The sequence below is a fragment of the Lissotriton helveticus genome, chromosome 11, assembly GCF_964261635.1.
Source record: "Lissotriton helveticus chromosome 11, aLisHel1.1, whole genome shotgun sequence".
NCBI classification, from domain to species: Eukaryota; Metazoa; Chordata; class Amphibia; order Caudata; family Salamandridae; genus Lissotriton; species Lissotriton helveticus.
In genome coordinates this window covers 30,310,395-30,331,412 of record NC_136072.1, presented here as the reverse complement: position 1 = coordinate 30,331,412, position 21,018 = coordinate 30,310,395, and the positions used below count along the sequence as shown (strand labels likewise).

At 49.9% G+C, this 21,018-nt stretch overlaps 1 protein-coding gene across 4 annotated transcripts in view; it reads right to left on the bottom strand.

Annotated features, from left to right (window-relative positions):
* TNK2 (tyrosine kinase non receptor 2) overlaps positions 1 to 21,018 on the bottom strand; it is a 394,078-nt gene that overhangs the window by 171,689 nt on the left and 201,371 nt on the right. The window contains exon 1 of one of the 4 annotated variants that reach the window (XM_078667994.1): positions 15,168 to 15,507. The exons of 2 other annotated variants lie outside the window; for them this stretch is intronic. In XM_078667994.1, the coding sequence (XP_078524120.1) occupies positions 15,168 to 15,230 (63 nt within the window). In that variant the 5' untranslated portion in view covers positions 15,231 to 15,507. Of the gene's footprint in view, positions 1 to 15,167; positions 15,508 to 21,018 lie in introns of those variants that run through there. One more of the 4 variants, XM_078667995.1, reaches the window with a different exon arrangement.

The following is a 21,018-nucleotide window of genomic DNA, read 5'->3' as shown; positions in this document are numbered from 1 at the left end:
CATTTTCCCAGAGGCCCAAAAATATGGTGTGTGGTATATCAAGGGCCACTTTGATGCCAGCAGCGCGGGTGTAAGGGAAAAGGCGGAATATAAGGTGGAGCGAAGCGTACACATGGCGTAGACTGGGAGTTGTGGAGTTATTTTTAGGGTTTCATTTAATACTAAATGATGCCCCATGTCTCTACAAGAGACAGAGGTTCAGCAATACTGTGTTATGCTTCACCGTAGCTGCTCTCCGTTCACAGCACCCTGGGGTCAGCCTTCGCAGCTCGGTATCACTACCCTTTAGTGAGCCAAGTGTATAAAGGAAGTAACTTGTTCACTGAATTGGAATGAAACAGAATCTTAGACCTCTCAATTTCCCTATGCCTTTAGTCTCTTATCTGTAAACCTTTGGAGTGCCTAGAAACAGGCTCAGTTATGGTAAAAAGCGCTATAACAACTCTTCGACAATGACCGCCCACTTTGTAGAGAGGTGTGGCTTACTGGTTAGAGGCGGCAGACCTGTAAGCAGAGAACGGCCCGGGGCCAGGGTTCAATTCCCGACGCGGCAGGGTCTTGGACCAGGGTCAAAACGGACTCGATAATTCTCGCCTCGGTGCCTACTCTAACCAGGGAACACACTCGGTAACTCTGGGCATTAGCTTGCCTCATCTCTACAACAGCCCCCCACAGACGCCGGGGATGCCTGGTTTCACCCTGGAGATACCCAGTAGGGACCATCTCACAGGGAAAACCAGGACGGGTTCCCCAGCGGTCTACAGTGCCAGGACACTCGGGTAGAGTAACAGTGCGCTTTACAAGTATCCCACATGCACTATTAGTGTTGCAGAAAAAGGAGCGTTTTGGGTGGTGGTTCTAACTGTCCTTTGTAATGTCCATACAGAAACTTCCCTTGTTTCTCTTATATCGCTGCCTATGTTTAGGTTCTTGGGAAAAGGCCTCTGAACGTGTCCCGGCACGGTTTTCTGAAAGCCCAAAACCGGTCCAAGGAAGCTTGTTTCCAGTCCAGGGAGGACCTGGCCTGGCAGTTCGGGGCTGGACTGTTCCCACGAGGCGCAGGATCAAGACTGATTTGCATATGGCTGGGTCCAAACTGAAATGGCATGGGGAGCAAAAAACCGATGGATTTAGGCCCAGATCTCTGTACTGGGGTGAATGTATGACATTGTTCTGCATTCTGTCCATCAATTGTTGGTTTTGCATTTGTCACCCCGAGTGGGACGGGTATGCTCAGACGTGAGTCCCGTGCTCTCCACGTCACTGGAGTCAAGCTATCCTGGCTGATGACGGCTGATAGCCAGAAACCGGCCCCCAGGATGCTTGTTTCCAGTCCAGGAAAGACATGGCTTGGCAGTTCGGGCTGGACTGTTCCCATGAGGGACAGGGTCAAGGCTGATTTGCATATGGCCATGTCTGAACTGGGGTGGTGTGGAGTGCAAAAGAACGATGGATTTAGGCCCAGATGTCTGTACTGGGGTGAATGTATGACATTGTTCTGCATTCTGTCCATCAACTGTTGGTTTTGCTATTAATGCTATATCACTGAACTCATAGGGATTGTGACAAATCCATGCGCCGTACAACGAATAAGTCTAGCAAATGTATTCAGCAGGAGAGTGGAAAGGGTGTAGTATGTAGCTGGTGGTACATTGACGCACACTGCTGCAAATATATTCCTAAAGCAAGGTGTGATATCACAACATTATATACAGATAACACATTTTCCACTAAAATGACCACTAAATTTGCACAAACATTCAGTAGTTCAATTGATAAAACTTTGCAACCTACAATCTGCAAGATGTGGAATTCAGGTTTTAGTGAATATTTCATTTGTGTCTCTCCAAGTGTATTGATTTATTTTGTTCCTATTAAAATCTTTGCTAACGCCACACTTCAGAATTATTTTTTTAAGTGCCTAATTTGTGCTTTCCTAATTGCCAATATATACTGAAATATTTGCACAGTTCATTTACAGGTATTTAAATGTCGTTGTATGCTAGAACAAAAAATGACATCTTGCAGCCTTTCCTTTCACACTCCCTGAACCCAGCAAAATTGTTGATTCGCTCACTTTAGAAAATCCTCTGATTCTGTAGTCTGAGAATGAAAAATAAACACCAACCTGCCTCTTAACAGAATAAAAAGCAGTTTGTCGGACGACAAAGTCTGAAATCTGACCTCTATCGTTAAAGTACAGCAAATGTGCCAAGATAAAAATAAAATTCAACGGTCTCTTTATTTCTCATCTTCTGACCTCCTAGTGCCAGATATCAGTAGAATCAGTCATTGATAGGAAATCTTTTCAAAGAAATTCTGTATGTATATTACAACTCGCGAACTGAAGCAGCTGCTTTATGAACTAGCGTACAAGGGAGGCAGCTGAAACTCTCACGGAGTGCCACGCGATAAAGAAAAAAAAAAAAAAAAAAAAGAGTTCTTGGAAAGCGAGCACTCGTGGAAGAATACAAGGAGCTAGTCAGAGAGGTGGTAAAGAGGCTATGCGGCCCTGGAAGGACAAATATAAGCTGGGTGGTCTAAAACAAACAAAGTCAGTGAATAGAACGGAAGCAAAATTAAGCTACAAAATACAAAGTCAATGGTAAGCCATGGACGGAATATATTACCTGGGAAGCTCTCAGCATGTCCCCAATATATCATTACAATCAGACAGCTGCAAAAAAGTAGTGCTTGAAAAGCAAGCAGTGGAAGCCGAGATGTCAGCCAATCAGAGATAGTAAAGAAGCAATGCTCCATGGGAGGGACAAACACAAGATTGACAAGCTGGGGCACTAATACGAATCAGGTAAATGAAAGTGACAAGGAAAGCTAATCAGTGGTAAGCAATGGGCAGATTGCAAGCCCCTCTGAGTTCTAGGTAAGCTACACAATGCCTCGCAACCAAAAGCACTTGCACGGTTTAGTCGGCACGTACCTAAAAATGATTACAAGCACTTTTTGCCTAAATCACTAGGGAACGACGCCGATTTTGTCTGACCTTGCCCTTGTGGAGATTCCGCTTGTTCTTCCTGGACCTGCATCTCAGCTCGCCGGACCCGCTTCGCGGGTTGGAGGTGTCGTTATTGGAGCTGGGGCAGAGACTTTGAGGTTGGTGGAGCCGGGGGCAGAACGGCAGCAGGGCTGCGAGCGGTCAGGGACTCAGTTTCCCAGGAGTCCCTGCAGGATTGAATGACCAGCACCTGGCCCGCTCTCCCTGCTAGCCACGCCCTCTGACCGAAGGGTAACAAAAAGCCGAGCCCTCTTGCCTTCCGTGGGACGCCGATTTTGTCTGACCTTGCCCTTGTGGAGATTCCGCTTGTTCTTCCTGGACCTGCATCTCAGCTCGCCGGACCCACTGCGCGGGTCCCGCTTCGCGGGTTGGAGGTGCCGTTATTGGAGCTGGGGCAGACTTTGAGGTCGGTGGAGCCGGGGGCAGTACGGACAGCAGGGCTGCGAGCGGTCAGGAACTCAGTTTCCCAGGAGTCCCTGCAGGATTGAATGACCAGCACCTGGCCCGCTCTCCCTGCTAGCCACGCCCCCCGTCTATCCTCGCTCCTCAAAGCAGGCGCAGAAGGCCGCTGCCCGGGAGCGCGCGGGAGCGTCCCGGGAGATGCCCGGGACAAGGGCGGGCCCTCTGAGGCCCTCCGGGGACTGCAGAGACTGGACTGGGCCAGGTCCCTTGAAGGACTCATTATTGGCCCTTTTATAGCTTTATTTTAAACTTGCTCTGTTAGTCGGTACTCATTGTGGCGCCTAGTAACGCCGAGTTTCTTGTTTACTCTTTTCATATCTGGTTAGCAGCCTGACTGTGTTTTTTATTGCCAGCCGCCTTTTTTCTAAAAGCCATGTCTTCCCGTGAAACCCGTAGCCAGGCTGCGCAGGTGCAAAAAATAAAACCAAAAAATTAACAGGCCTATTGGACAATTTTATCCTCCGTACTAACTCCCTAATTGATCAGGGAATAGTCCTCATGGAAAGAAGGGTTTCACAAGATCTCGCTTATGCTAAAAGGTCGTCATTAGGTAATATAGCCTCTGCACGTACCCCAACTAAATCCTTGAGCAACTCAGTTCCACTCCCCACTGAGGTTGATGCTGTGATTCACACTACTATTGGGTCCCATTCAACCCTTTTGGACCCATCTCCCATGCTCTCCTTAACATCTCTAACATCGACCTCTTTTGTTAACAACTTAATATCTGTACCAGCCATTATCCATAGCGAGAACACCCACCCCGAAAGGAGTATAGTGGAAGGTGCAATTACAAAACCTAAACATACATCCCCCCAGGTTAATGGTGAAAACATAGCCAATCAAGATGTGTTGGGCTCTTCCATAGATGTGGCTGGTGCTAGTGGCTTGGAGAGACTTTCAACTTCTCGGGAGCTAACGCTCTCGTTCACCCTGAAATCCATTTCGAAATCTGGTTCGTCGAATATCAGCACTCCACATCTTTTGAACATAGACTAGAAACTCCGAACAGGCATCGTCATTCCCTGATGAAGGGCTCACACCGTAGCCCGAAATGCATTGGATATCTTGAAATGTAATGATGCCTCATGGATAAATGAGTTATGCATGTTTACAAAAATGTGAAATGATCAACAATTGAATATGCTATGAACCAATATTCAACGAACATTGACAATTAAATGAAATTTGATACGCTAAACCTTTTGTGTGGAATCCTCTGTTGAAAAGAGGAATACTAGGTGTTCCCAAGGGGATGGTCCCAGTGACCTACTGGTATCACATCTTATTGTGCTGGTGCTAGTGGCAGCACCGAGGAGGGGACGGTTTCCTCGGGATCCATCACAGGGAGAGAAAGGGCTCAGTACGTATCCCACCCCTTACCAATGGGCATCCCAGATGATACAGTTTCAAACAATAGTCTGGTCAGCATCCTTGACAATAGTAGCCTTGAAGAATCTTCAGAAGACTTGGAGGACCTGAACGCTCCACTCTTAAGTTCTCTATCCGACCTTATAAGTCTCTTCTTTCGCCCCTGGAGATTAGACTTCAGGGTATAGAACATCAGCTTCAGGCCCTCGTCCAGGAACTAAAACCCCAGGGGAAAAATCATGTCCAAAAGGGTTCCTAAAGTATCGGCTTCCACTCGTAATCCTCCGCCCTTGGTTAAGATTCAATCCGTAGGGGATAATTCTACCCCTAAGCCCTGCCCTCCTAAAACCCCCACCCATAAGGGCAATAAAGTTCAATCCAACCAGCCAGCCACCAACGCACTAATTAAACCCCTGGAAGTAGCTGGCTCCACCACTTTAGCCCCTAAACCCCCTCCATCCCACTCTGAGAAACCTAAGTTACGACGGAACATCAGTTTACCACCTGACGCCTGTCCCTACGTGATAGTTTTAACAGGCGTCCCGGAGCTAGTACCTGCAACTTCTCAACCTTTCTGGGCTCTCAAAAACAAAGTATGCCACTGGTTAGATAGAAATGTTCCTTCTCCCCCTAATATTAACAATAAAATGCTTATGGTTGAGAGAGCCCCATTGGTAGGGAAGAAAAAGAAAAGCTTACAGGGAGACTGTGTTGTGGTTACATTTGAAGACCCGCGATTGGTGGAGCATATTTGCTCTGGGTCCACATGCAACAACAACTCCGCGATCATGGTTAAACCCCTGTCATATTTCTATATGTCCCCGGAACATTACGACAATAGGTGGAGTTGGTTGAGGAAATCCAATTATGGAGGAGGAGGGATGAGGCACGAGCCCCAAAGGGACCAGAACACTTTTAAATGGGGCGGGGGAGACGACGGAGGTTGGAATACAGTACGAAGAGGAGCAGGAACGCCCACCATTGGTGGTAACCAGTTTAATGGGGAACGGCTTGGTCCAAAGCTTAATTATCCAATCCCCTGTTATAATCGTTTCAGTGGACTGGAGGGAGTTGATTGACTTCCATCCCAGTCTTCTGGACGAACTGGAAAGAGGGAGGTGTCACCCATGGGGAAGGATCTAAATTCGCCATGGATGGTATAGTCAGCCCGGGAACAACTAATCTTGGTTTAGGAGAAATGGAACCCAGTACTCCAGTTATAATCAAGGAACCATCCATAGCCCCTAATTCCATTAATATCTTGTCATGGAACATAGCGGGATTAAAAAAAAACTAGTTAAACCCGATTGGAACGATTTCATTAACACTTTTCACATATGTATGTTCCAAGAAACTTGGTGCCGGTCCCCGCAATACAAAAATGGGTACTCAACTTTTTTTATTCCTGCAGTTACGGTGGGGAAGGTCGCCGGTCTGGTGGCCTGCTCATTTGGGTAAAGGTGAACTTGAATTGTGTTGTTACCACCCACAAAATTGATTCTAATGATATTCTGCATATCTCCCTAAAGAGCCAGCCTGGGGGTATTACTCTTGAACTGTTTTGTGTTTATGCTAGAGGCCTTCAGGGCGGTTTAGTCTCGCCAACAATAGAGCTGCTAGATAGGAGGTTATCAGATCTTCCACCTAGATCCAAAATTTTAGTAGAGGGGGACTTTAACTGTACCTTTGAACCCCTGGATGACGAAGAGGTATTGGGTTTTAACACAGAGGATTGGAGACAGACTATACCCCCCCTAGTGCTTGCACCAATTAAGAAATGGACAGCCAGAGCAATTCAGCTGAATGCTCTGGCTTTAGAACACAACTTACGGGCTCTTAATGGACGAACTGTTTCAGATCACGATGGGGCGATGACCTATAATAGGTTAGGTTGCCCATCTCGAATTGACTATATCCTTCTGGACACCAATCATGGTCAGGCCTAGTTGATATGGAGGTTAGGCAATCATCAGATAGTGATCATAATCCATTATGTATGGAAATCCACTGGGCAAATGGGATCGGCACAAGTGGAAATCCAGAGTTGATTACTAAAGAGGTTTTTCCCACTAATTGTAATCGGAAATTAAAATGGAATGTGGTCAAGTGCGAAGAGGAGAAACTTAACAGCATTAAAGAGCTAGTTTTAGCTGAAACCCGTAGTCTGGCAGCCGTGGCTCCAGTAACACCTAACCCTCCCGGACCTAACCTGCTAGTCTCCTATAAAAATTTAACAGACAAATTAGGTGAATTTTTCTGCAAGAAGTCCCAGGGGATACCTACGTCAAATCAAGAATCCCTTAAGAGCAACCCCTGGTACACGGCAAATTGCAGGAAAAAAAGGAAAGCCATCTCCCTAGCTATAAAAAGTAAGGATCCCTTAGCAGTCCGATTAGCCAGACAGGAGTATCGTAGAAGTACAATATCAGCTAAGAAAGACTGGGAGGAGGAGCACTGGCAGCAGCTCAAGGCCGCAGCCTGTGGAAAAAACTCTATTACTTTCTGGAAATTGATTAATTCTCTCGATAGAAGGGGGGGTAGAGCCAATTTTAAATCATATTACTGAACAACAATGGTACTCCCATTTTTTAAATGTATACTGTGAGGATAGTGTTAAAGGTCAAACATCATCTCCTGCTATTGAACTCCAAAGCGTGCCCTGCATGAAGACAGGTACCATGGAAGAGTTGTTTTCCCAGCGAGAAGTTCAGGATGCCATTTCAAAAATATTACCAGGGAAGGCGGCTGGCCCAGATGGCTTGTCGGGGGACCTGCTACTGCACGATCCCAAACTATGGGCAGACTTCATAGCATGCTTAATGAACCTAATCCAGCACGGTCATCCTGTCCCTGAATCCTGGAAGGGTGCGGAGGTTATCACCATACACAAGAAAGGTGATAGAGAGGTCCCTGCCAACTACAGACCAATACGTTTAATCGACACCATCCAAAAGGTAGTTGGCAGGGTCATCATAAACCGAACAGAGTCATGGCTTATAGATGATGGCATTTTATCCCACTTTCAAGCGGGGTTTAGGCGTAATGTCGGTGCAATGGACCAGGTCTTTCGGTTCTGTGCAGTCTATTGGAAGTCAGTGTCAATCATCAAGGGTAGTTTGTACCTGGGTTTTATAGACTTGAAAACAGCATTCGATGTTATTCCACGTGCCAAACTCTGGGCGGTCTTACTTGACATGGGACTCCCTGGTTATTTGTTGCAGTTTATCATCAAACTTCACGAAGATAATTATGCAAGGATTCGGGGGGGGAGCCAGGGCCAATTGACAGGGAGGGTGCCAGTCAACAGAGGGGTGCGGCAGGGATGTGTGACGGCTCCGACACTGTTCTCCCTCTTTATAAATGGGGTGGTGGACCATTTGAGGGAGGACGCCGCGGATGCCCCCGTCCTTGCCGGCGAGAAAACACCTACACTCCTCTTTGCAGACGATACCCTCCTGATGTCCAAAACCCCTACGGGTTTGCAAAGATTGCTCGACCGCTTCAGTGTTTTTTGTAAAGACCGTGGGCTAACGGTTAATACCACAAAAACGAAGTTGATGGTATTATCCGCGAATAGAAAGCTCAGGAAGGCTAACCTCTCTTTGGATGGAACCCCTCTAGAGGTGGTGGACGAATTCGACTACCACGGGGTCAGGCTCTGCAACAATATGAGATGGGACTCCCATTTATCTAAAATGGTTTTAAATCTTAAAAGGGTCTCTGGAGCGATTTTAAAGAACCAGCGCCTCTCTATCAGCAGACCAATAGCCCCCGCCCTGGCAGTTTATGAGGGGAAAGCTTTAGCTTCAGCAGTCTATGGCTCTGAACTATGGGGTGCGGAGAACACTAAGGCATTGGTAGTTGCAGAGAATAAGTTCACGAGAGATATAGTCTCGCTTCCCCCCTCGACTCCCTTGAAACCACTATTCCTCGACATGGGTAAAAGATCAATTTCTGACTTAGTCCAAATTCGTCCCTTATTATTTTTGGTGCGTCTCAGAAGGACCCCTGAATTAGTAAATTATGCTTTAGCACTGGATGAGCTAATTAGTCTGAATGTATCCAACAAAATAAAATGGCTTAACAATTTAGGGAAGTTGGTGGAGTAAATGTACAGCAGGAATTTATATAGCGCAAATCACCGAGCGGTTTCTAAGCGCTTGCTTAGGGAACCCGTCCTGGTATTCCCCTGTGAGATAACCCCGGCAGGGTATCCGCAAGGTGAAAGTCAGGCATCCCACCGCGAGGGGCCGTTGTGGAGATTAAGCAAGCTATTGCCCAGAGTCGCAGAGTGTGAACCCGTGAATCGAGTAGGCACCGGAGCGAGAATTGTCGAGTCCATGGACATTTTAGGACTCAAGACCCCGCCGAGCCGGGAATTGAACCCTGGTCCCGGGCTGACCTCTGCTTCCAGGTCTGCCTCCTCTAACCAGTGAGCCACACTTCTCCACGAGTCTATAGGTTTGGGTGAGTCCTGGGCCTCGCAATCCCCCCCACCTAAACAAACTGTTAAAAAACTATACTGGGATTGGATAGAGGCCAAAGAACTAAAGAGCCCAAACTGGGGACCCCTGACCAATAACTTCCTTGATCACAAGCCCTTCAGAAAATTAGAGCCATTCTTGGACTTCGTTCAGACTCCCTGCGACAGAACCCTGTTCTTGAAGTTAAGATACGGTACCCTCCCCCTCAATATATTCAAGGAAGGGTGGAAGGTCAGGAGGGAGCTTGTCTTAAAATGCCCAGGTTGTTTATGCCCGGAAGAATCCCTTGGCCACTTTTTGTTTGCATGTATTGCTTACAAGCAGGCCAGAGCAAAATGGTTGAAACCTGTATGTAGGGAGTTAGGAGTCAGGGACCACAGATCAGCTTTGCGTATCATTTTAACTAACACTTCTTCTATGTATATTGTTTGCGGGGTCGCTAAATATTTGGCAAGCGCCTAGTTTATCAGGTCCAAGCTGATACGCAATGCCTGTCCAGACCCATCTTAAAAAGGATTTTTTAATAACCTCCCCCCCTTATTTCTTAAATTGTTTTTAGCAATGATATCTTAAATGAAATGGAATTGTAATACTTGATATACCGTTTTATGTATTTTTGTATGCTTGTACTTTTATGAGATATTTTTCGAATAAAGTATTACAACAACAACAACTAAATCGCTAGAGCCAGGCTCCACTAAGTTTGTAAATGTGCAACGTTCGGGGAACAGCGTTTACAACGCAACTTTTACAACGAAGTACCTTTACGAAGCAACCATTACAACACAACTTTTACAACGACTTGCGCTGGGGGGCGCTCTAGGATAGGGAATAGTTTTAATTTACTATCAATTACCTTCCCTACTATCCACGGGGACTGGAGTTGGAATAGTAAATTAAACTATTCACTATCCAGCGCCCCCCAACGCAAGTCGTTGTAACGACTTGCGTTGTAAAACTTGCGTCGTAAAGGCATGCGTTGTAAAAGCATGCGTTGTCACGACATACATCCCAACGTTCCGATCAGCTGCTACGGTCACACTAACAACTTCGGTGCTCAGGACGGCTGACGGCACGGTGGGCGTGTGCCGAGGATGGCCGGGGGCCGTCCGAATCCCGCCCACTTATTAATTCTCCCGCCCAGCGAGAGAATTCGCGCAGCGCCGTAGGGGATAACCTTTGCGTATACAGCGTATGCACCCAAGGCGGTAGATTACCAACTGTGGTCAGGTAATATGGGGGCTCTGTCCCTTTAGGCGTGCCTGTCGCAATATGAGGTAGCACCCAGTAACGCAAGGGGTGCTTAGGAGGGCTGCAGAGAGGGGAGGCCTAGGACCCTGCTCCCAGCTAGCAGGCGGTACTAGTTTTTTGGGGCACTATGCCAGAAGGCCAACAGGCTGATGACGATAGCTGAATCCACCCATGTTAAAAGGAGTACCACTTTGAGTGAGTCCATTTCGTCGGAGCAGAAAATTATAAACACAGCACCACAAACTTTTGGCACTACAGGGGTGCATTTTACTGCCTGACACCATTGTAGGTCTGGCTGGAACTGTTAGCAGGAAATATTTAGTTGCACCACAGTAACTAACACCCGAATCCCTTTTGCATTTTCCACTTTTTGTTTCACGAAAAACACCCTCTTAAATCCTACTTTTGCCCTTTATGTCATGAAACACACACATCCTTCTCCTCTGCAAGAAACTGCAGGCAGACTCCATGTCACTTCCTCTGCCCCACATACCTCCCACCCTCCTCTCCCCATACTCCTCCCTGCCCTCCCACTCTGTCCCAACTCACTGCACGAAGCACAGGGGACAAGCTGGAAGGGAATGTTTCTTAACAGTAACAGAACAAGCACTGTGCACTTTGCTGTCTAACCTTGCGCAAAAGAAAAAAGCACCTTCTATATATTCATAAGTGATTATTTTCAGTATAGAAAATGTTAATGTCTGCTTAATTAAAGGGCATATGGTTTACAGGACTGTTGAATCAATGTCTCTCCTACTACTATGTAATGATTTCTTAGCCCCTTCGGTGCTGCGCAAATTCTCTCGCTGTGCGGGAGAATTAATAAGTGGGCAGGATTCGGACGGCCTCGGCCGTCCTCAGCACACACCCACCGTGCCGTAAGACGGCCGGGGGCCGTCCTGAGCACCGAAGTTGTTAATATAAGACACTTTCTTTTTATATTTAGCAATTTTTTTATTTAATGCTTTTTACTTTCCCGAGAGGTAAAAATGCTCGCAGCTATGGAATTATTGCCATAGTTTGCACCGAACCCGATTCTATTTTGCACAGAGTTAATGTTAACTCTGTATGCAAACAATATGGAAGAAATGTTCCCGTGATAGGGGGTTAAGGTCTGTTATTTGCTTTGAATTAGGTGAGATTTTAATACTTTTTAAATTTTTTATACACAGAAAGGGCGGGCTAAAACAAGTAGTTGTTGGTTTTAAAAGCTTGCATGTGGGCGGGTAAAGTATATTTGCATATAAGTGCAATTCTTTTTGTCCTGGTTGCAAAAGTATGCGTTTTAATATGATGTGAATTATGTGTGTATATGAACTCTTTGTATGGCCTTTTTAGGCATGACACCAAACGGTTAACCCCTTGCGTGCACTCGTTGGGTAACGGCCATCGCGAGCACTACCTCGGTAGTGCTGCGCACGAATATGCCTCCTTATCCCGCAGTTTTTTTGTGCGCAGGGAATCACAACGCGTCGTTACAACAACTGTGTTGTGATTCCGCATACCATTACCCTGCAAATCTTAATGACGACTTGCAGAGGGGGGGCGCTGGTTGTTGGAATAGTATAATTTACTATTCCAACTCCAGTCTGTGCGGAAAGTAGGGAAGGTTTTGGATTTTAAATCCTACAATATCCCCGCCCTCCGCAAGTCGTCGTTCTGACTTGCGGAGTAATGGTATGCGGAATCACAACGTGGTCCTTGTAACAACCGCGTTGTGATTCCCTGTGGACAAAAAGTTTCGTTATAAACGTTGTTCACCCCTGCGCACATTCGTTGGCCGACGCGGCCCCGCACGCGCAATTAATCACCCGCACCGCGGCGGAATATACGCTGCGGTTAACGGGTTAATAAAAACTGAAACTGAAAACATATACAAGCAGGGCGCCATCTTCCCGCTGCCCCCCATCCCTGTACTGTCTCCAGACCCCGCAGCAGTCAAATATCTGTGCGGACCAATCAGAAACAGGGAGCACTTCACACCCCATGTTTTACTGGACCCAGGGTTACTCTTAGCGGCAGGGACCCTACTGCTGCTCCCGGTGGTGTCAGAGGGTGTGGGTCTGTGTCAGTGGAGGCTGTCCTGGTGATGGAGCGCTGCACTTGTCTGTAGTTTCCGAAAGGAGCAGCGCTATGGCTGCTAATACTGGGCCTACTTTCACAGAAAGAATTTAGCAGTAGTTCTTGTAAGGCGTGCTTGCACTAATACATCCTTGTGTAAATCCCTTCACCATTGCCAATCACACCTGCTCAAAAGGGTACAAGAAGACTCAACATTCCATGCTCATTCAAATAGTGGTATCTCTGCTGAGAGTGCAAACAGCTGCATGGTTAAATGTAAAGCAAGAAACAGGGGCTTTGCAGTGGTTGTATTTTGGAAGGGGGGTGCTTGGGTTCACAGAGGCCAATAATGGGACACTTTTAATCCGATACTAAAAGTCTACCTTAACTGGGGTAGCGGACAGTTACGAAAGGAGATGCTGCTGCAGGAAACCCCTCAAAACCCCTGAGCTTCGGTGCCACTGCACACGCCACACCAACGCGGCTCGCTGGCTTCAGGATCGGACTGGTACTTTAGGGCAGTCAGGCAGTGCCTGGTGGGCGGGTCTGACAGGTCAGTGTGTGTGACGTTTCTCTGGCTGCTTGAGGGTCTGTTTTGAGGTCTGCTGGGCCGGTTTTTACTGTTGATTTACTGATATTAAAACAAACATTGCCTTCAGCAGGCTGACATCCATGCAGTCTTTCAACCCTTGCAAAACACTCAGCGGGTCTTTAAGAGATAAAAACGTTTCCAATTTGCAAACATGGGCTCCTTTTTAGAGTTCTGATTCATTAATGGCGGCCCACTTTTAGGTCGAGCCTGGGCAGCGCATGCGCTGCTCTGCCAGCCATGCTGTATTGGAGTATGGAATAGGAGCCCCGCCCACTCTCCGCCCAGATTTGTCATTGGCCAGTGTCATTGCCCTTCGTAAATGCTGGCTTCTGATTCGTTAATAGCCTTGTTAGTCCCTCCTTAGTACCGCCTTGTCTTCATTTGTAACCTCCCATGAGGACTGGCCTTTTACTTTAGTTGTTACACGGTACGTCTTTTTTAGTCTGTAAGCTCTTTTTTCTTTAATGAGTTTCTCCTACTGCAGGCACAACATGCTTTCCTGCAACATTCAGTGCGGCATTCGCGCTTTCACAGCGCGCTTTTACAAAAAAAACATTTGTTTGTCAACTTGACAAACAAATGCTTTTTTGGGTAAATAGCGCCCCATACCACGCTTTCACTTTAATAGCGGCTGCGGACCTTTCTTTAGACACGGCGCATCTAAAGAAAGGGGCGTGGCCTCTTAACGTGAAAGCGCAGAATTGGGCGTTTGTAAACAAGCATTTGCAATGCAATAGGTCTCGAACTTAAAAAAAATTGACCTATTGGTATTGTAAATGACAATGTCTTTTTTGCAGATTTTTTAAACACATAAATAAAAGGTATTGTCACTTACAATGCCAATGGCTCAAAATCTCGCAACTGTGAGACCTATTGCATTGCAAATGCTTGTTACTTTGGAGGCCGGATCTATTTTGTGTCCCAGTTCGACCCCAGCGGACACGCAGCCCTACGCTGGAGTGGGAGTGTCTGAATTACACAGAACCAAGCTCACACGTGGCCGACCGGTGTGCCGCCATTTTGTTTTGTTTTTTTACAGATCGGCTGACGTCAGCTACAGTCCTATTTGTTCAAGGTAATGTTATGATATGGACTTCTGATCGGAAGGCAGCAGGATGCGTAGAAAGATGGCTGCTCTGGGATACTTTGACCCTGCTTAACAAAGGTGGGCACCCTTATGATCTGTTCCTGCATCATACAGACTGGACCATATATTAATGGCCTTTATCCCTTTTGACTATTACTACTACGCAACAGTAGAGGAGTCGCACTAATGAAGTTTTTAAATAACGGTGGATCTGAACGACCACGCTGCATTTTTAAATTCTGAAAAGGAGAAATTAAAAACCTCCACCATACAAGAATAGTGGTGGTTTATGTTTTAAATTGATCTGAAGAGAGACTAAAGTATACATGCCCTGAAGAAGGTGGCATTTAATCACTTTGTAGCACCGAAACGCGTCAACGCCAATTCTCTTTACAGTTACTTCCAGGAACTACCTCATGTCGATCAAAAATTATATTCTAGAAGACTGTTGGTGTTTATAAATTAATTCCTGTGTGAAAGAACGAATTTTGATGTTTTACTCTGTCACATTTATCTTGTCTCTCTGGGGTAGTTTTTATTTTCAACATTTGCATTGGACCTTTTTTTACTATTTGTGTACTTTGGTGTATTATTATGTAATAAATTATATCTGTGTTTTTAATTTATTGATTCTAGTCATTTGCTATATACAACGGTTTCCTATGGGCCTTTGCCCCAACAGGTTTTTAAATTTAACGTGTTCCTCTACTTTAGGAATGCATGTATAAATGTGTCTGAATTACAAGGTTGGTTGTAGGTTTGATTGAAGATTTGTGCTTATCCAAGAGAAATTCCTTTCACATAATGTTATGATATAGCAGGAAAAGTAATGTTTCCCAGACTTACCTTGTAGACTCGAAAGTGGGCCAGGAAGGGGAAAGATCGCCTCAGTGCCTCGAAGCGCGTCATCTTGGGCTCCTGCTGTGGGTTCAAGGCCGGCTGAATGGAGGGCGGGCAGGGGGTGCAAGAGAAAGATGTCCTCAGTTCTCTGCCCGGTGGGCTTTCATTGGGTCATTCCAGGCGCCCACCTGGTCTCCTTCGAGGCTCGTCTCTTGCAAGATGGCGGCCACCTCCTGGGAAGGCGCCATGTGTGACCCTCGGCTCCTGCACTTCCAGGGCTCAGTCACGAGGCCAGGCTAGGGCTTCCCAGGGTGGGGGGAGGGGGGGCCTGCTGCCCTGGGAATCAGGGCCCCAGTTTTTTACCCAAGAAGCAAGGGCCCTGGTTTCTGTCCTGGGATTTCAAGCAAGTGAGCTCCTGCGGTGTGTGAGGTTGGGATAAGCCAGCTAGATCGAAAGCGCCTCGACTCTCTGGCTGACAGGCGCTGCGGATCAGGGGGTCAAAGCTGGTTCAAAGCGCCTTGACCCAGGCTGAGAGGCGCTGCGGATCAGGAGGTCGAAGCCTGGAAGAGCACACTGGGATACAAAGCGCCTTGACTCTCAGGCAGAGAGAGATCCGGGAGGTGACAGGTCCCGACCACATCCAACGTCACAGGGTCTCAGCCTATCATCCTCTGCGTAATCCACGGGTCCGGGAGGTGAAAGGTCGTGTTGTAATCCAAAACCACGTGATGGAAGCTCAGCATCCTCTGGTCACTCCAGGGAGCAGGAGGTGAAGAGTCCTGGTCACATCCAGTGGCGCAGGATCTCAGCTCCGCATCTTCTCATGCCCCATGGGACGGGGGTGAAAGGCGCTGCCCACATCCAGCGGCGCAGGGTCTCAGCTCCGCATCTTCTCCTGACCCACGGTCTGGGAGGTGAAAGGCGCTGCCCACATCCAGCGGCGCAGGGTCTCAGCTCCGCATCTTCTCCTGACCCACGGTCTGGGAGGTGAAAGGCGCTGCCCACATCCAGCGGCGCAGGGTCTCAGCTCCGCATCTTCTCCTGACCCACGGTCTGGGAGGTGAAAGGCGCTGCCCACATCCAGCGGCGCAGGGTCTCAGCTCCGCATCTTCTCATGACCCACGGTCCGGGAGGTGAAAGGCGCTGCCCACATCCAGCGGCGCAGGGTCTCAGCTCCGCATCTTCTCCTGACCCACGGTCTGGGAGGTGAAAGGCGCTGCCCACATCCAGCGGCGCAGGGTCTCAGCTCCGCATCTTCTCATGACCCACGGTCCGGGAGGTGAAAGGCGCTACCCACATCCAGCGGCGCAGGACCTCAGCTCCGCATCTTCTCATGACCCATGGGAGCAGGGGGTGAAAGGCCCTTGTCACATCCAGAGGCGCAGGGTCTCAGCTCCGCATCTTCTCAGCAGGGGGGTGAAAGGCCCTTGTCACATCCAGTGGCGCAGGACCTCAGCTCCGCATCTTCTCATGACCCACGGTCTGGGACGTGAAAGGCGCTCCCCACATCCAGCGGCGCAGGGTCTCAACTCAGCGGCCTAAGGCGGACCCCGGAGGCCCAGACGGCCACCCCTAATCCAGCGCCGCCACTGGAGCAAGTTTTCGAGGCGCTTTCCTCTGCAGACGGCATCTGGGGGCGGCCGGAGGTCCCTCCCGCCCTGGCAGACCCGGCATCTCCTAATGCGAAGCAGCAGCAGCGACACCCCCCTCTGAGGGAGGCCGGGCGGGCCCATGCAAGGGCGGGGTCCCGGGGGCCCCTACACAGCTCACGAGTTACGCAAGGTTGTATCGAGTCGGGTCCAGCGAATGGCGCACAGACAGGACCACGCCGTGGACCCAGAGCCCTGCCCGCTGGGTGGCACCGGCTGCTCTTTAAGCCATCCTCGGGGGGCAGTCGAGCATCACCGGCCCCAGCCCGGTCCCCACACTACAGGAACGATCCAGGGACCTCCCTGAAGCCCGAGCACCGCACACGAGGCGCTGATCCGAGGGAGTCTGTGCGCGCAGAGTCCACAGGCGCATCCAGGGGGCCGCGTCAGGACGAGTGTCCGCGGGGGCCTTGACCGCTGGGTGGCACCGGCTGCTCTTTAGGCCATCCTCGGGGGGCAGTCACCGGCCCCAGCACGGTCCCCACACTCTAGGAACAGTCCAGGGCCCTCCCTGAAGCCTGAGCGCCATCCACAAGGCGCTGATCCGCGGGGCGGCTGTGCGCGCAGAGTCCAAAGGCGCATCCAGGGGTCCACGGGGGCCCTGGCCGCTGGGTGGCGCCGGCTGCTCTTTAGGCCATCCTCGGGAGGCAGTCACCGGCCCCAGCACGGTCCACACACTCCAGGAACGGTCCAAGGCCCTCACTGAAGCCTGAGCGCCGTCCACAAGGCGCTGACCCGCGGGGCGTCTGTGCGCGCAGAGTCCAAAGGCGCATCCAGGGGCCCGCGTCCCGACGAGTGTCCACGGAGGCCCTGGCACAGCTGGGGCACCCCGGCCGGCGGGGGGCACAGGCCGGGCCTCCCCGGGGGCCGAACACAGCCGGCTCTGTGCTATTCCCGGACAGCAGAGACCATTTGATCGGCTGCCAAGGGCCGGGGCTGGCGCGTCGCGGGCTTCCTTCCGGCCGGGCCTCTCCGAGGGGCTCGGGAGGGCGCGCCCGCCGCCGGATTCCCACACACAGAGCCCCCTGTCACTGCCAGGGGAGTGGGGGTCCCTCGCAGCCTGCATGGAGGGGGTGGTGGCTTCATGTGGTGTGGGCAAGGCACAGTGCACCCCCCCCCGTGCCAGGGGTGGGTAACCTCTAACAGTGGGTGGAGAGGGGTGGAAGCTTCCAGGATGCGTGGGGGGCACAGCACAGAGTGCACCCAGCCCGTGCCAGGGGTGGGTAAACCCTGCCAGTGGATGGAGAGGGGTGAAAGCTTCCAGGGGACGAGGAGGGCACAGCACAGACTGCACCCCGCCCGTGCCAGGGGTGGGTAAACCCTGCCAGTGGATGGAGAGGGGTGGAAGCTTCTAGGGGCCGTGTGGGGCACAGCACAGAGTGCACTTCGCCTGTGCCAGGGGTGGGTAAACTCTGCCAGTGGATAGAGGGGGTGGAAGCTTCCAGGGGGTGAGGAGGGCAGAGCCCAAAGTGCGCCCGCCTGTGCCAGGGGTGGGCAACCTCTGCCAGTGGATTTAGGGGGTAGAAGCTTCCAGGGGGAGTGCGGTCATGGGCACAGAGGGCACGGTCTGTGCCAGGGGTGGGTACCCCTCGCACTGGATTATGAAAGAATGGGCGCATCGGGGTGGGGGGGCTGCATACTATTGAGGGCACCCAGCATGTGCCAGGAGTGTGCACACTGGAACACCACACAGGGCACCCTGTCTGTGCCAAGACAGCGGGAGGGCTCTCGCGCAGCATGTTTGAGGGTGGAGGCGAAGGGAGTGCCCACTGCCCACCGCTGTGCCAGGGACGTGGGCCTCCCTCGCTACGAGCATGGACAGTGCCGGAGCAGATCGGCGCAAGGGCCGAGGCAGGGGCACCCCCAAGGTGGTGCAGACGGGCTGGAGCTTCCGGAGGGTGGTGAGGGCACCTCTCACATCCGCCCCACCTACCCCAGGCATATTACCCGCTCATTCCGAGCAGTGCTTAATTTGAGCAGGTGCTTTCAGGTGCTTCCTTCACAGGGCCGGGGCTACAATTTATGAACCTGCAGGAGGTGGTCTCAATATTAATTGTTTGATTCAAAATAAAAAGAACAACATACATTGCATGGTTTCTGGCTGGTAAATGTTCACAGGCAGGCCGGCGTACGCCTGTCAGGCATGATTGTGTATCACCACGTTAGTGATGTCGTCATCACGCCGATCACAAATCCAAGAAGTCATCTGCAAACTATGTCTTGCATTCTATTCCCAGAGTCTGCTGCACCCCGCCACTCACTGCCTGAGCCTAAGCCTCCCATTAGTTCATTGTAGCTGGGGGCCGGCTCATGACGGAGTTGAGGCAAGGAAGCTGCAAGAGGGCATTTGAAACTTGGGAGTGAGGGCTCTTGAGGAAGAATAAACGAAAGTAAGTGTGGACTTTCCACTTGCTGTGTAGCCAGAGTAGCATATCCGGCCGCCCGTTATTGCTGCTATCCTCAACGTGCTCGATGCGGCTGTGGCCCAACACAACTTTTTTGCGCCATGGCGTCACCTGTAGAATCTGTGCGCTGCACCCCAGCATGGTAATTGCTGAGCGTGAGTGAGTCCAGTAGACGCCACAGCTATATTTACCGGCTTTGGCAGCATTCCTCCTGGGGACAATGCCTGTGCTGTAGCAGGCAGGGTCACAGCAAGCTGAGCAGTGGTTGCCGATGCGGTCGCCATCCCTGGACCTACTAATTACAGGCAGCACTAGCAGTGACATCACCTGCTGTGCTCAAGCAGCCGCCGGTTGCGCAATAAACCCAGTCATACCATACTGATTAATATATGCAAAAAAAGCATTTTCATTTGGTGTACATTTTGTTTTTGCACTCGGTGCAGGCAAGAAAGTAAAACAAGTCATCTTCCGCTTTTTTAGGAATGACAACAGGAAAACGCAGAGTTCAGAATAGCAGGGACATGTACAGGCTGACGACAGGGGTCTCAGGCAGCAGCAGTGTTATAGATGAGAGAGAGAGCAGGAGTAAAGAGGAGAAAGAAACAACAGGAGAGGAGAGAGATAAGACGGAGCAAAGTAAAAGAAAAGGAGAGTAAATCACAGACAAAGAGAAGGCTGCCATGATGTGAAGAAGAGAGCATTAGGAAGAGAGAAGATAGAATGAAAGGATGTGGAGTACAGGACAGAGGAAAAAAGCAGACAAATGATAAAACGGAGACCCAGCTAATCACTGCTAGAAGAGTGATCGTAAAGAGCCAAGATCGAGGGGAGAGAGAGCAGAGCATGGATAGAAGTGAAGAGGAAAAAGGGCAGGGCAGAATGAATAGAGGGCAAATCAGAAATGCAGGGTGTGACAAAGAAAGTAGAAAACAATTAGAGAGGTTAGAAGATAGACTCTTAGAGCAACGACGTATGGGACAGACAACAGATCAAGGTTAGAAGATAGAGACTGAGGTAGTGAGAGTGTTGAAAGTGGGGCTCACCGGAGGAAGACGTGAGCGGTGGCCCCCTCGGCAACATTTTCAGCACCTGCACTTCTTTTTAACAAATTAAGCACTGATTCCGAGGGAAAGGGCTGGGAGACTCACCCCGGGGCCCCACACAGACCAGGACTCCAGCCCCAGAGAATCCACCCACAAATACAGCCCCCCATCCCCCAACAGCAATGCTAAGTTTCAGATTTTCCAAGGACCCCAAACCTGGAGGCTCGAAAACCCACACCGCCGAGATTGAGACCCCGCACTGGAGTTTCCAAGACCCCCCTCCAGGGAGTTCCTCCCACCCCCCCAAAAAAAATCACCCACAAACAGCAGAGGGGGGTCTTTTTTCGGCGTGTGTAGTGTCTACTCCAGTGTATGTACAAATCCCCTTTGCTCTCTATTTTAAGGGGCGGGCGGATCGGAATTTGTAAAAATAATAAAAATAAACGACAGTTACAAGAGACTGCGAAACTCAGCGCTTATAAACATACATTCTAGGCGCAGGGAGTCAATATATAGGGGAGATTTAGGACAGCCAAAAACCTAGCAGGCGCTCAGCCTGGGTGGCCCCCTGCCCAGACAGCAGCTATGCCAGGCCCAGCTTCCTGGCACACTGTGATCTTGAGCAAACCGTTTCTCCTCGTATGTCTGTCTAGCCAACAACCTGGCGCACAGTGTGACCTTGAGCACATCGCCTCATTGCTCCGTTCACTCTTTGCACATCACGCCGAATGACGATTGTAGAGTTGCGTGTAACACAAAC